The sequence below is a fragment of the Kogia breviceps genome, chromosome 8 (assembly GCF_026419965.1).
Source record: "Kogia breviceps isolate mKogBre1 chromosome 8, mKogBre1 haplotype 1, whole genome shotgun sequence".
NCBI lineage: Eukaryota > Metazoa > Chordata > Mammalia > Artiodactyla > Physeteridae > Kogia > Kogia breviceps.
The window spans coordinates 58,359,398-58,373,296 of record NC_081317.1 but is presented as its reverse complement, the minus strand read 5'-3'; the positions used below and the strand labels follow the sequence as shown (position 1 = coordinate 58,373,296).

Sequence of the window (13,899 nt, the reverse complement as noted above, 5' to 3'; positions counted from 1 at the left end):
CATAGTATATACTCTTCAATAGATTATATTGACAATTTTCCATGAAAATGCATGAAAGCTACCTTATTCTTTAACAAGTGCATATTATTCCATTCTATGGAATAATTTATTTAACCAAATTCCTATTCTTAAATTTTCAAGTTGTTTCAAAATATTCCATATTACAAACAATGCTGCTAAGAGTGTTCTTATACCTTCATCAAGTACTTTCCTATATCAAGTACTATAAATATATTTATACCAACCTAACTGTTGATAGGATAAATTCTTAGAAAAAGAACTTCTGAGATCGAAGGTGATGCATATTCTTTTTTTTTTTTTTTTTTTTTTTGGATCCAGACGCGTGCAGTCTCAGCGCCCATGGTTCACGGGCCCAGCCGCTCTGTGGCATGTGGGATCTTCCCAGACTGGGGCACAAACCCATGTCCCATGCATCGGCAGGCGGATTCTCAACAACTGTGCCACCAGGGAAGCCCTGATGCATATTCTTAAATTTAGTATATACTGCCAGAACATCCTTCGTAAAAACTGTATCAGTTTAGACCCCCCACCAACCTATGAGTTTCTCACACTGTCATTTGCCCTGAGTCATTTATATCACATTTCTATTTGTATTTTTTATTATGGGATATTTTTGCCATGATGAAAATTTAAATGTTTATTTGGTCAAGTCAGTCTTCTATGGTTTCTGATTTTATGTCACACTTTAAAAAGCTTCTGAAATTAACATCATATATCTACAGATATGACACACTGAGTACACCACATCACTTCTATAGTATTCTTGCCATAGATGGACAATCTGAATTTAATCATTAAGAAACATTAGATAAGTCCACCTTGAGCGATGGTCTAAAAAATACCTGCCTAGTATTCTTCAAAAATGTCAAGGTCCTGAAAGACAAAGAAAGACTGAGGGACTCTTCCAGATTAAAACTGACTAAGGGGCTTCCCTGGTGGAGCAGTGGTTGAGAATCCGCCTGCCGATGCAGGGGACATGGGTTCGTACCCCGGTTCTGGGAAGATCCCACATGCCGCGGAGCGGCTGGGTCCGTGAGCCATGGCCGCTGAGCCTGTGCGTCCGGAGCCTGTGCTCCACAACGGGAGAGGCCACAACAGTGAGAGGCCCACGTACCACAAAAAAAAAAAAAAATAAATAAATAAATAAATAAATAAATAAATAAATAAATAAATAAATAAAAATTAAAAAACTTACTAAGGAGACAGAACAACTAAATGTGACATCCAATATCCTGGAGTGAATCCTGGACTAGAATAAGGACACTGGTGGGACAATTATAAAAATTTGAGTAAAGTCAATGAAGTAGTTAATAATATTATATCAATGTTCATTTCCTGGTTTTAATAATTATACTGTGGTTCTATAAGACATTAACATTTGTATATTGGAAGAATATATGAATATTCTTTGTAAAAATTCTGGAATCATTTCAAAGACAAAAATTTTTTAATAAATCAAAAGTTTAAAGGTCTTTGTACTTTAGGACTACAAAAAAAACTTTCCTAAGTTTTTGCTTGTACTCTTCTAAGAATATTTTAATATTAAATCTATATGGAATGTATCATTTTTTTATTTTTTGAATTTTATTTTTTAATACAACAGGTTCTTATTAGTCATAAATTTTATACACATCAGTGTATACATGTCAATCCCAATCGCCCAATTCATCACACCACCACCCCCAACCCCCGCCACTTTACCCCCTTGGTGACCATACGTGTGTTCTCTACATCTATGTCTCAATTTCTGCCCTGCAAACTGGTTAAACTGTACCATTTTTCTAGGTTCCACGTATATGCATCAATATATGATATTTGTTTTTCTCTTTCGGACTTACTTCACTCTGTATGACGGTCTCTAGATCCATCCACATCTGAACAAATGACCCAATTTCATTCCTTTTTATGGCTGAGTAATATTTCATTGTATATATGTACCACTACTTCTTTGCCCGGTCATCTGTCGATAGGCATTTAGGTTGCCTCCATGACCTGGCTATTGTAAATAGTGCTGCAATGAACATTGGGGTGCATGTGTCTTTTTGAATTATGGTTTTCTCTGGGTATATGCCCAGTAGTGGGATTCCTGGATCATATGCTAATTCTATTTTTAGTTTTTTAAGGAACCTCCATACTGTTCTCCATTGTGGTTGTATTAATTTACATTCCCACAAACAGTGCAAGAGGGTACCCTTTTCTCCACACCCTCTCCAGCATTTGTTGTTTGTAGATTTTCTGATGATGCCTATTCTAATTGGTGTGAGGTGATACCTCATTGTAGTTTTGATTTGCATTATTCTAAAGATTAGTGATGTTGAGCCGCTTTTCATGTGCTTCTTGGCCATCTGTCTGTCTTCTTTGGAGAAGAAGAAGAGGTCTTTGAGGTCTTCTGCCCATTTTTGGATTGGGTTGTTTTTTTAATATTGAGCTGCAGGAGCTGTTTATATATTTTGGAGATTAATCCTTTGTCCATTGATTCGTTTGCAAATATTTTCTCCCATTCTGAGGGTTATCTTTTCGTCTTGTTTATGGTTTCCTTTGCAGTGCAAAAGCTTTGAAGTTTCATTAGGTCCCATCGGTTTATTTTTGTTTTTATTTCCATTTCTCTAGGAGGTGGATCAAAAAATATCTTGCTGTGATTTATGTCAAAGAGTGTTCTTCCTATGTATTCCTCTAAGAGTTTTATAGTGTCCGGTCTTACATTTAGTTCTTTAATCCATTTTGAGTTTATTTTTGTGTATGGTGTTAGGGAGTATTTTAATTTCATTCTTTTACATGTAGCTGTCCAGTTTTCCCAGCACCACTTATTGAAGAGACTGTCTTTTCTCCATTGTATATCCTTGCCTCCTTTGTCACAGCTTAGTTGACCATAGATGCGTGGGTTTATCTCTGGGCTTGCTATCTTGTTCCATTGATCCATGTTTCTGGATTTGTGCCAGTACCATATTGTCCTGATTACTATAGCTTTGTAGTATAGTCTGAAGTCAGGTAGTCTGATTCCTCCAGCTCCGTTTTTTTTCCCTCAAGACTGCTTTGGCTATTTGGGGTCTTTTGTGTCTCCATACAAATTTTAAGATTTTTTGTTCTAGTTCCACAAAAAATTCCATTGGTAATTTGATAGGGATTGCATTGACTCTGTAGATTGCTTTGGGTAGTATAGTCATTTTCACAATATTGATTCTTCCAATCCAAGAACATGATATATCTCTCCATCTGTTGGTATCATCTTTAATTTCTTTCATCAGTGTCTTATAGTTTTCTGCATTAAAGTCTTTTGTCTCCCTAGGTAGGTTTGTTCCTGGGTATTTTATTCTTTTTGTTGCAATAGTAAATGGGAGTGTTTCCTTAATTTCTCTTACAGATTTTTAATCATTAGTATATAGGAATGAAAGATTTCTGTGCATTAATTTTGTATCCTGCAACTTTACCAAATTCATTGACTAGCTCTAGTAGTTTTCTGGTGGCATCTTTCGCATTCTCTATGTATAGTATCATGTCATCTGCAAACAGTGACAGTTTTACTTCTTCTTTTCCAATTTGTATTTCTTTTATTTCTTTTTCTTCTCTGATTGCCATGGCTAGGACTTCAAAACTATGTTGAATAATGGTGGTGAGAGTGGACATCCTTGTCTTGTTCCTGATCTTAGAGGAAATGCTTTCAGTTTTTCACCATTGAGAATGATGCTTGCTGTGGGTTTGTTGTATATGGCCTTTATTATGTTGATGTAGGTTCCCTCTATGCCCACTTTATGGAGAGTTTTTATCATAAATAGGTGTTGAATTTTGTCAAAAGCTTTTTCTGCATCTATTGAGATGATCATATGATTTTTATTCTTCAATTTGTTAATAGGGTGTATCACATTGATTGATTTGCGTATATTGAAGAATTCTTGCATCCCTGGGATAAATCCCACTTGATCATGGTGTACGATCCTTTTAATGTGTTGTTGGATTCTGTTTGCTAGTATTCTGTTGAGGATTTCTGCATCTATATTCATCAGTGATATTGGTCTGTAATTTTCTTTTTTTTTTGTAGTATCTTTGGTTGTTTTTGGTATCAGGGTGATGGTGGACTCATACAATGAGTTTGGGAGTGTTCCTTCCTCTGCAATTTTTTGCAAGTTTGAGAAGGATGGGTGTTAGCTCTTCTCTAAATGTTTGATAGAATTCACCTGTGAAGCCATCTGGTCCTGAACTTCTGTTTGTTGGAAGATTTTTAATCACAGTTTCAATTTCATTACTTGTGATTGGTCTGTTCATATTTTCTATTTCTTCCTGGTTCAGTCTTAGAAGGTTATACCTTTCTAAAAATTTGTCCATTTCTTCTGGGTTGTCCATTTTATTGGCATAGAGTTCCTTGTAGTAGTCTCTTAGGATGCTTTGTATTTCTGTGGTGACTGTTGTAACTTCTCCTTTTTCATTGCTAATTTTATTGATTTGAGTCCTCTCCCTCTTTTTCTTGATGAGCCTGGCTAAGTTTATCAATTTTGTTTATCTTCTCAAAGAACCAGCTTTCAGTTTTATTGATCTTTGCTATTGTTTTCTTTCTTTCTGTTTCATTTATTTCTGCTCTGATCTTGATGATTTCTTTCCTTCTGCTAACTTCGGGGTTTTTTGTTGTTGTTGTTCTTCTTTCTCTACTTCCTTTAGGTGTAAGGTTAGATTGTTTATTTGAGATTTTTCTTGTTTCTTGAGGTAGGTCTGTATAGCTATAAACGTCCCTCTTAGAAATGCTTTTGCTTCATCCCATAGGTTTTGGATTGTTGTGTTTTCATTGTCACTTGTCTTTAGGTATTTTTTGATTTCCTCTTTGATTTCTTCAGTGAACTCCTGGTTGTTTAGTAACGTATTGTTTAGCCTACATGTGTTTGTGGTTTTTTCTTTTTTTTCCCCTGTAATTCATTTCTAATCTCATAGTGTTGTGGTCAGAAAAGATGCTTGATATGATTTCAATTTTCTTAAATTTACTGAGGCTTGATTTGTGACCCAAGATGTGATCTATCCTAGAGAATGTTCTGTGTGCACTTGAGAAGAAAGTGTAATCTGCTGTTTTTGGATGGAATGTCCTACAAATATCAATTAAATCTATCTGGTCTATTGTGTCATTTAAACCTTGTGTTTCCTTATTAATTTTCTGTTTGGATGATCTGTCCATTGGTGTAAGTGAGGTGTTACAGTCCCCCACTATTATTGTGTTACTGTCAATTTCCTCTTTTAGAGCTGTTAGCAGTTGCCTTATGTATTGAGGTCCTTGTATGTTGGGTGCATATATATTTATAATTGTTATATCTTCTTCTTGGATTGATCCCTTGATTATTATGTAGTGTCCTTCCTTGTCTCTTCTAATATTCTTTATTTTAAAGTCTATTTTATCTGATATGAGTATTGCTACTCCAGCTTTCTTTTGATTTCTATTTGCATGGAATATCTTCTTCCATTTCCTCACTCTCAGTCTGTATGTGTCCCTAGGTCTGAAGTGGTTGTCTTGTAGACAGCATATATATGGCTGTTGTTTTTGCATCCATTCAGCCAGTCTGTGTCTTTTGGTTGGGGCATTTAATCCATTTACATTCAAGGTTATTATTGATATGTATGTTCCTATGACCATTTTCTTAATTGTTTTGGGTTTGGTTTTGTAGGTCCTTTTCTTCTCTTGTGTTTCCCACTTAGAGAAGTTCCTTTAGCATTTGTTGTAGAGCTGGTTTGGTGGTGCTGAATTCTCTTAGCTTTTGCTTGTCTGTAAAGTTTTTGATTTCTCCATCGAATCTGAATGAGATCCTTGCCAGGTAGAGTAATCTTGGTTGTAGGTTCTTCCCTTTCATCACTTTAAGTAAGTCATGCCACTCCCTTCTGGCTTGTAGAGTTTCTGCTGAGAAATCAGCTGTTAACCTTATGGGAGTTCCCTTGTATGTTATTTGTCATTTTTCCCTTGCTGCTTTCAATAATTTTTCTTTGTCTTTAATTTTTGCCAATTTGATTACTATGTGTCTCGGTGTGTTTCTCCTTGGGTTTATCCTGTGTGGGAATTTCTGTGCTTCCTGGACTTGTGTGCCTATTTCCTTTCCTGTGTTAGGGAAGTTTTCGACTATAATCTCTTCAAATATTTTCTCTGGTCGCTTCTCTCTCTCTTCTCCTTCTGGGACTCCTATAATGTGAATGTTGCTGCATTTAATGTTGTCCCAGAGGTCTCTTAGGCTGTCTTCATTTCTTTTCATTCTTTTTTCTTTATTCTGTTCCACAGCAGTGAATTCCACCATTCTGTCTTCCAGGTCACTTATCCGTTCTTCTGCCTTAGTTATTCTGCTATTGATTCCTTCTAGTGTAGTTTTCATTTCAGTTATTGTATTATTCTTCTCTGTTTATTTGTTCTTTAATTCTTCTAGGTCTTTGTTAAACATTTCTTGCATCTTCTCTATCTTTGCCTCCATTCTTTTTCTGAGGTCCTGTATCATCTTCACTATCATTATTCTGAATTCTTTTTCTGGAAGGTTGCCTATCTCCACTTCATTTAGTTGTTTTTCTGGGGTTTTATCTTGTTCCTTCATCTAGTACATAGCCCTCTGCCTTTTCATCTTGTCTCTCTTTCTGTGAATGTACTTTTTGTTCCACAGGCTGCAGGATTGTAGTTCTTCTTGCTTCTGCTGTCTGCCCTCTGGTAGATGAGGCTATCTATGAGGCTTGTACAAGCTTCCTGATGGGAGGGACTGGGGGTGGGTAGTCCTGACTGTTTCTCTCTGGAATGTATCTTTTATACAGTCTTTTTTCCAAAACAAAAAGCCAATTTTCCAAAGCCATTTATTAAAGTACCCATATTTTCCCACTGATTTTAAAGAGATTTATGTATATATAGGTTTTCAGTATGCTTTGAATTCCCCGGTAAAGGTATGTGTGTGTATACAGAAGTGCATGCATGTGTACGCACACATGCATACGCACGCACGCATGAGCGCGCGCGCGCACACACACACACACACACACACACACACACACACACACACACACGAGTTTCCAAGCCCTATGTTCCATTCCACTGATATATACTTCTGTGCCATTACAAGACTATTTTAATTCCTTTGGTTTTTAAGTATTTATGACTGAAAAAGCAATCAACTCTTTAACATTCTTCTATATCTTCTAAAAAATATTTCAAGAGGAAAAGTAAAAACAATGTATCAGTTTCCCAAAATCCACTCCCTTCCAGGATTTTGAATGGAATATAATTTTGAGAAATCATTTTGGGTAAAAGCATCTCTTAAAATACTAAATCTTCATTCTGCTTCTAGTAATGGTAGGGTGGCTTATATTAGATTAACCCTCCCACGGATAACAATTATAAACTCTGGACAAAATGCAAAATACATATTTAAAATATATTGGCAGGCACTGGAAACTGAAGAAAAAGTAATGGGAAACTGGAGAAGGGTTGAAATTTGATAAAAAAGAACAACTCTTGAAGGGACCTTAAGTTTATATGGCTAGTCGCCTGGAAGCACTCCCCAGTACACCTGGTGTGGAGTGCCTAGAACTTACACAGAAAGCCACAGTCTTATTGGCTTCAAAAGGAGCAAAGAGTTCACATCTGCCAGAGTACCTATAAGGTAATGGGGGAATTTTCAGATAGGAGATAACCACATAGGAGGGAAACACCAAAATCAGTGTTAGAACTCCACTGAAATTCTTGGCTGATTCATGAACTATGTGAGCACTGGGGAAACTCCAAAGAAAAGCAGAGACAAGACAGAAGAAGTAATGGAACCAAGATTTCAGATGCTTCCCACTACCAAAGAGTAAGAGTATGGGCTCTAAGTCTAGTCAAGTCAAATGCTTCCTAGAGCAAGAATCAGCACTATTCTGAGAAAGATAACAGAACCTAGAGTCTCTACAATGTATCACTATCTAGTGTACGATCAAAAAATTATTGACTTGAGAACAGAAAAACATGACATATAGTCAAGAGAAAAAGTAGGCAATAGAAACTGACCCCAAGACAGCCCCGATGTTGAGATAATGTCTAATCTGAAGAAAACACTTTTTTAAAGTGAACAGCAGCTCAGTGACCTACTGAACAAAATCAGGTGACTAACATGTAATTGGGGTCTCAGAAGGAGAAAAGTGAGAATGGAGCAGAAAGAAATACTTGAAGAAATAATAGCTACACATTTCTCAAAGCCATACTTAAGGCACATCAGTCAATGTGCTAAGAATCAAAAATACAAGTCTTCAAAGCAGCCAGAAGAAATGACAAATTACAGACAAGCGAACAATAATTAAAATAACAGCTGACTTATGATCAGAAACAATAGAGGTTATAATACAATGGACTGACAGTTTTAAAGGGGTAAAAGAAGAAAAGAAAAAGAAAACCTTGTAACTCGAGAATACTACATTGAGCAAAAACAGCCTTCAAAAATAAAGATGTTTTCAGGTAAATGAAACAGTGAGAATTGCTGAAAGTAGACACACACTGTAAGAAATCTTAAAAGAAATGCTTCAGTCTGAAATTAGACAGGAATGAATGAAGAACACCAAAAATGGTAAATATATGGGTTAATAGTGAAGATCATGACATAAAATTGTTTAAAGCAAAAGGTTGGCTACCACTCTGTGGGGTGTATAATATATATATGTGTACTACTGTAAGAATAGTATAAAAGACAACAGGTGGTAAATGAAACTATATTTTTGCAAAGTTCTTATATTTGTGCAGTGGTACAATATTAACTCTAAGATGACTATGATAAGTTAAGAAGGCTATTATAATCACTAGAGCAAACATTTAAAAAAATTAAAGAGAGCTATAGCTAAGAAAACAATGGAGGGATACCACTGGAATATATGTACATATTCTTTTTTAATTAAAGCAAAAGAAGGCAGAAAAATAAGGGGGGGACAAATAAGGCAAAGGAAAAAAGCAAAATGGTACTCACAAGTGCAAACATATTAACTGTCACACTGAATAAAAAAGCAAGACCCAATTAAGCATGTTTACAAAAAATGCAAATTAAATATAAAAACAAAGATAGGTTTAAAGTAAAAGAATATATGCCATGCAAATACTAATTATAAAAAAGCATAAGTAGCTTTATTAATATCAGACAAAACAGATTTCAAGACAAGGAATATTATAAGGAGTTACATAGGAACATTTTATAATGATGAAAGATTAATTCATTAGGAAGATAAAACATTTAAAATATATATAAGCCCAATAACAGAGGTTCTAAATATACAAAGCAAATACTGACAGAACTAAAGGGAGAAATGGATGACTCCAGAATCAAAGCTGAAGATTTTTAACTCTGTGAATAAAGGATAGGACAACTAGATAAAAATCAGTAAGGATATAGAAGACATGAATGACACTATGGTCCACTTTAATTGAACATCTGAATCAATGCAGAACTTCATTGGAGCAGTGATGTTCTAGAGTCTGGACCAAAGACATACCTGTACATACCTGTCATTTTAAATTTATAGGAGAGAGAAACTAAGATTATCTAATCAGAAATTATATAAGTACTTTTCTTTACAGCTATTTTTCTTTTAAAACTGCATTTAAACTTAAATTGTGTTGTCCTATGGCATTGAATACACCTCAGTAAGCCAAAAATCAAGTGCATTTTTACCAACACCAAATTTTAAAAAACATAGTCATACTGACTGAGAACTCTGAAGTACAAAATGGTACATAGTACAAGAATCACTTAGAAACCACAAGAACGTGGTCAAAAAGGTACAAACCTTGTTAAAATATTTTTTATAAATCTTAATTTTTAACTTACTTATATATTTGGTAACTTGTTCTAATTTTGAGTCCACCTTTGATGAAGTTGATCATATTTTCATCCTGAAAACAATTAAATAATTAGATCATTTAGCAAAAGATTCTTAAACTGTCCTCACAGCTGTGTAGCTGCGTGATTAGAACAAAACACTATCTTTTGAGGTTAAGATTTTTTAATTAAAACATTCTTCTTGCTTTATATCTGAAATGCTTTTTGTCATTTTTCTTCCAAGTTAGAGGACAACAAAAAGGAAACATTTCTTAAATCCTTGCATTACTTTAAGGAAGTAATCCTCATCAATTTGGGGCCATAAAGGTTACTCCAAACCTACTTCAATAAACATCATCAACTACTGAGCAACTTTCTTCTGGGTTCAATGGAATTCAAAATGGCTGACTTTAAGGATATGCTCCAAGGACTTTCCTGTCTGTCTTACTCCAGGTAATGGGATTATGGTTCTTCTTTAGGGGGTACCTTAGCTGGCAGTCTATTTAACATTGTGAATTTCATTCATATACATTTCCAGAAAACAAATAACTGATTTGGATTCTAAATTTGTTGTCACTAATATGAAATACTGTTTAGGGGAAAAAAGATCACTTCTCTTTGCCTGATGGTCATCAACCATAAAACTGGGGCTGCTGGCCTAAATGAATGACCTTTTTAGGGTGAGCATTCTAGGATTCCAAGAGTCTCTTATTAAAGCATATCAAATAACTGCTTGAAAGATGTTACTCTAATAGAAGGTGCTAATGGAGATAGTCCCATGTTTTTCTAGTCCATTAATATCAGGAAGATGCTCTGGTATTGATTTCCTGTACACTTGAGCATCCTTCCGAAACAAAAGAACTAATTTTAGTTTGTTAATGTCATCATTTACTTAAATACTTAATATTTAAATTATTAAAAGAATCAATAAATGTAAAATTCACTATGCAATTTAAATGTTTATTTTCTGATTTTAAGGAATCTTATGGTTACACAATTTCCAATACTGGCCAGGAAAGAATTTCTTAAATTGGATTAAAATCTGCCTCAAATAAGAATATTTCATTTCAGGATTCACCAAACATTTGCTGAATGCCTATTTTACAGCAGGCACTCAAACACAAAATCAGACAAAAGCAACACAACTCGCTAAGGGATGGAGCCATGCATGGATGGAGACGCGGGGGATGTCATGACAGCACAAAGGTGGGTGGGGATGTGAAGAGGTCCACAAAAGCCTCCTGGAAGCATCAATGCTTAAAGCACACACATACACTCGCAAAAAAAAAAGATTGGGAAGTAACCAGCTGAAGGAAGGAAGGCAAGGTAGGTATGAACTCTGCAAGCAAAAAAAAAAAAAAAAAAAAAAAATCCTCAGGGAAGCATTAAAGATCCTGGTGTGCTTGGCTTGGCCATCTGTGCTTATATAACTCAGCACTGCGGCAGAAACCTACTGCAAAAAAGGGGAATGACTAAGGAATAAGAAAGCTACCTGTTGTACCTGTGCCACTCAAGTATGCAACATACCTGCCAGTAGCAGTTGAGGACATTCGTAAGAGGGGATTAGGGAACTGGCGGGGAGACACCAGTTTGGTTAGAAAAAGCCTTCTCCATTTGTGATACTCTGATACAGAACCCCTGCCATAGTCAATGAGGGCTACTAAATGCTGAAGCAGAGACATGACCAGGTGAAATTCTCATCTTTGAGAGGGTGCACAATTGCACAATGGAGAGTGAGCTGGAGGGAAGAGAAACTACAGACCGAAGGTCCCCGGGTTGCCATGCAGTCTAGGGAAGAGCTGACAAGCCCCCCACTAGAACAATTATAGTCAAAATAAAGAGGAAGAGACGGAGCTGATAAACCTTCAAAAGGTAAAAGCAGCACGACCACGAGCCTGGCTGGATACAGAGGCAAGAGGAAGAGGGGAGCCACGGATATCTCCCAGATGTTGAACTACAAGCCCCCCAGACATAAAAAACAAAAGCCAAAAAACTTTCAAATCAATTATTTTATTATCAAATTATCATTTGAAAAACACATCAGAAAAAACTGGGGGCCTCCATGACTAGCCTTATGTTTACTGAGGCAGTAAGACTGTTGTTTTCAACCAGCCTTCATAATATGTGGGGTTTTAGGAAACAGGGCCCTACACCAGACTGACTTAATTTTACTTAACCAGAATCCAACCTAAGAGGTCACCCTCCAGAAAAAGAGAAAAGCAACTCTCAATTCAATGTAAATCATTGAGATTGAGGAAGATTTTCCATCTTACCGTTGAATTTCTGCCCCCTTACAATCTCCACCCTACTTGTACCCCACTTGTATCTATCACTGCCACCTGTGTGGCCACAATGCTAAAATCCATAGTTTTTAGAAGAACTGGAAGCTACAATGACAGGCAAGGTACTGGTGGTAACAATTCCTAGAGGTGAAATTTAAATGCCCCATGAGAAAAGGAGTCGTTGTTTTGTTTAGTGACTTTTTTTAACTGCTCTTCCAAAATAAGAAATAAAAGAAAGGGGAATGAGAATACAAAGAGCGGGGAAATAAAATCTGAGGTATACATGGGAAGTTTGGCTCTCGATGCATGCATAACTAAGCTTTGCTGAAGCATCTGATGCAAGAAAGGAACAGCCCAGGATGCTGAAGCCTCCTCCAGCCGGTCACTCCTGTGTGCAGCCCTCCACCATTAGCAAGCACAAAGAGGGATAACCTCACGGTTCTCATACAGAGCAGCATCCTGAAATTACGTGAGGTAGTTGCAAAACAGCTTCTTCAAAAGGCAGTGGTTCCCAATAAAGCGAAGTTCGAAACAGAATTTTAAGTGCATTTGAGTAGGAAAAAAAAAAAGACCCAGGGTCTTCTTTCAGCCAAAGTTTATCAGTAATAACAAATATCTTTCACTACAACTCTAAGTCGAAAGAACTGAAGCACTGACATAGAATGAGCCACATTTCTTCTATGTCGTACTTGGCAGGCTTCCCGGGCGATGCTGATTCTAAGCCAAATGTTCATTACCTGCACAAACGTGAGGGCTGCTTTCTGTAGGAGGCACTCGGCATAACAGATTTCGGCATGCATTTCCTCTATTAAAAACAAATAAAAATATATTAAGGAAAATCCCATATCCACAGTAATTGCTCTGAGATGCTCAGAAAAGACGGGTAGATAAATGAGCCCAAGGGAGACAATAAAAACCTAGGTTGCTTTGGTGCTTCCATAAAAGTGGAATGATGACCTCAGTTCTCAGGCCCTCAGCAAGAATTTTCCAGAATGCATGAAATGCTTCGGGGAAGTTATCTTTGGCTCCATTCACATATAACTGCCAAGAGTCAGGCCCTTGGTGTCAAAGACCCAAACTCAGCTCACCAAAATGTAAAAACCAAAATGTAAAAGCACTTCTTGGAAAAAAAGAAACCACTTATCTTTTAAATTAACGGGAACAGGCAAGTTTAACACAGTTAAAGATTGGAAATCTGACTTAAATATACTAATTCTAGCTTATAAAACATGAAGCCATGATAGTCATGACAATGGTTAGGCATGCTATTAACTTGAAGAGAAAGCAGTAATTCCCTAGGGTTCTAGGAAAAAGAACTGGCTTGCATGCCCAACTCATGACTCCTCATTCAGGGATGACTTGATGTAAAAAAGTTCACAGTAGCACAGTTTGGGGCCATTTAGATCACTGAGATATCTAGTGCAAGAACAAGGCACTCACAAAAGGGCTACAAAAAACTACGTATGTATCCCTGGGACACGTGGAGTGCCCCAAAACACGTGGCCTATCTTCCTAAACAGTCCATGATACCTGCAGAGATTGGGGAGGGAGAAATCTTTGCATTTTCCTTTTTTTTTTTTTTTTTTTGCATAAACAAAATCAGCAGATTCCCGTTTTATCCATGGGATGCAAACTGGTGTGTTATTTAAGTAAATGAGCTTTGGGGTATTTCACAGCCTAGGTGGCAGGGAAGGCCCTGCCACGTACTAGTTGTAGAACCTCGAGCAAGCTACCCTCCCTCTCTCTGCTGGTTTCCATGTTCCTGAAGTCCAGCTAATGACACCTCTACTTCAGAGCTAAAGAATTCAGCCAGGTGCTGCCTG

General features: G+C 36.6%; 1 protein-coding gene across 5 annotated transcripts in view; it reads right to left on the bottom strand.

Annotated features, from left to right (window-relative positions):
• TTC39B (tetratricopeptide repeat domain 39B) overlaps window positions 1-13,899 on the bottom strand; it is a 134,858-nt gene that overhangs the window by 33,156 nt on the left and 87,803 nt on the right. For all 5 annotated transcript variants that reach the window (XM_067041478.1, XM_059072943.2, XM_067041477.1 and 2 more), the window contains 2 exons: window positions 12,814-12,881; window positions 9,804-9,868 (listed from right to left, as the gene is read on the bottom strand). In XM_067041478.1, coding sequence (XP_066897579.1) covers window positions 9,804-9,868; window positions 12,814-12,881 — 133 coding nt within the window. The remainder of the gene's footprint in view (window positions 1-9,803; window positions 9,869-12,813; window positions 12,882-13,899) is intronic.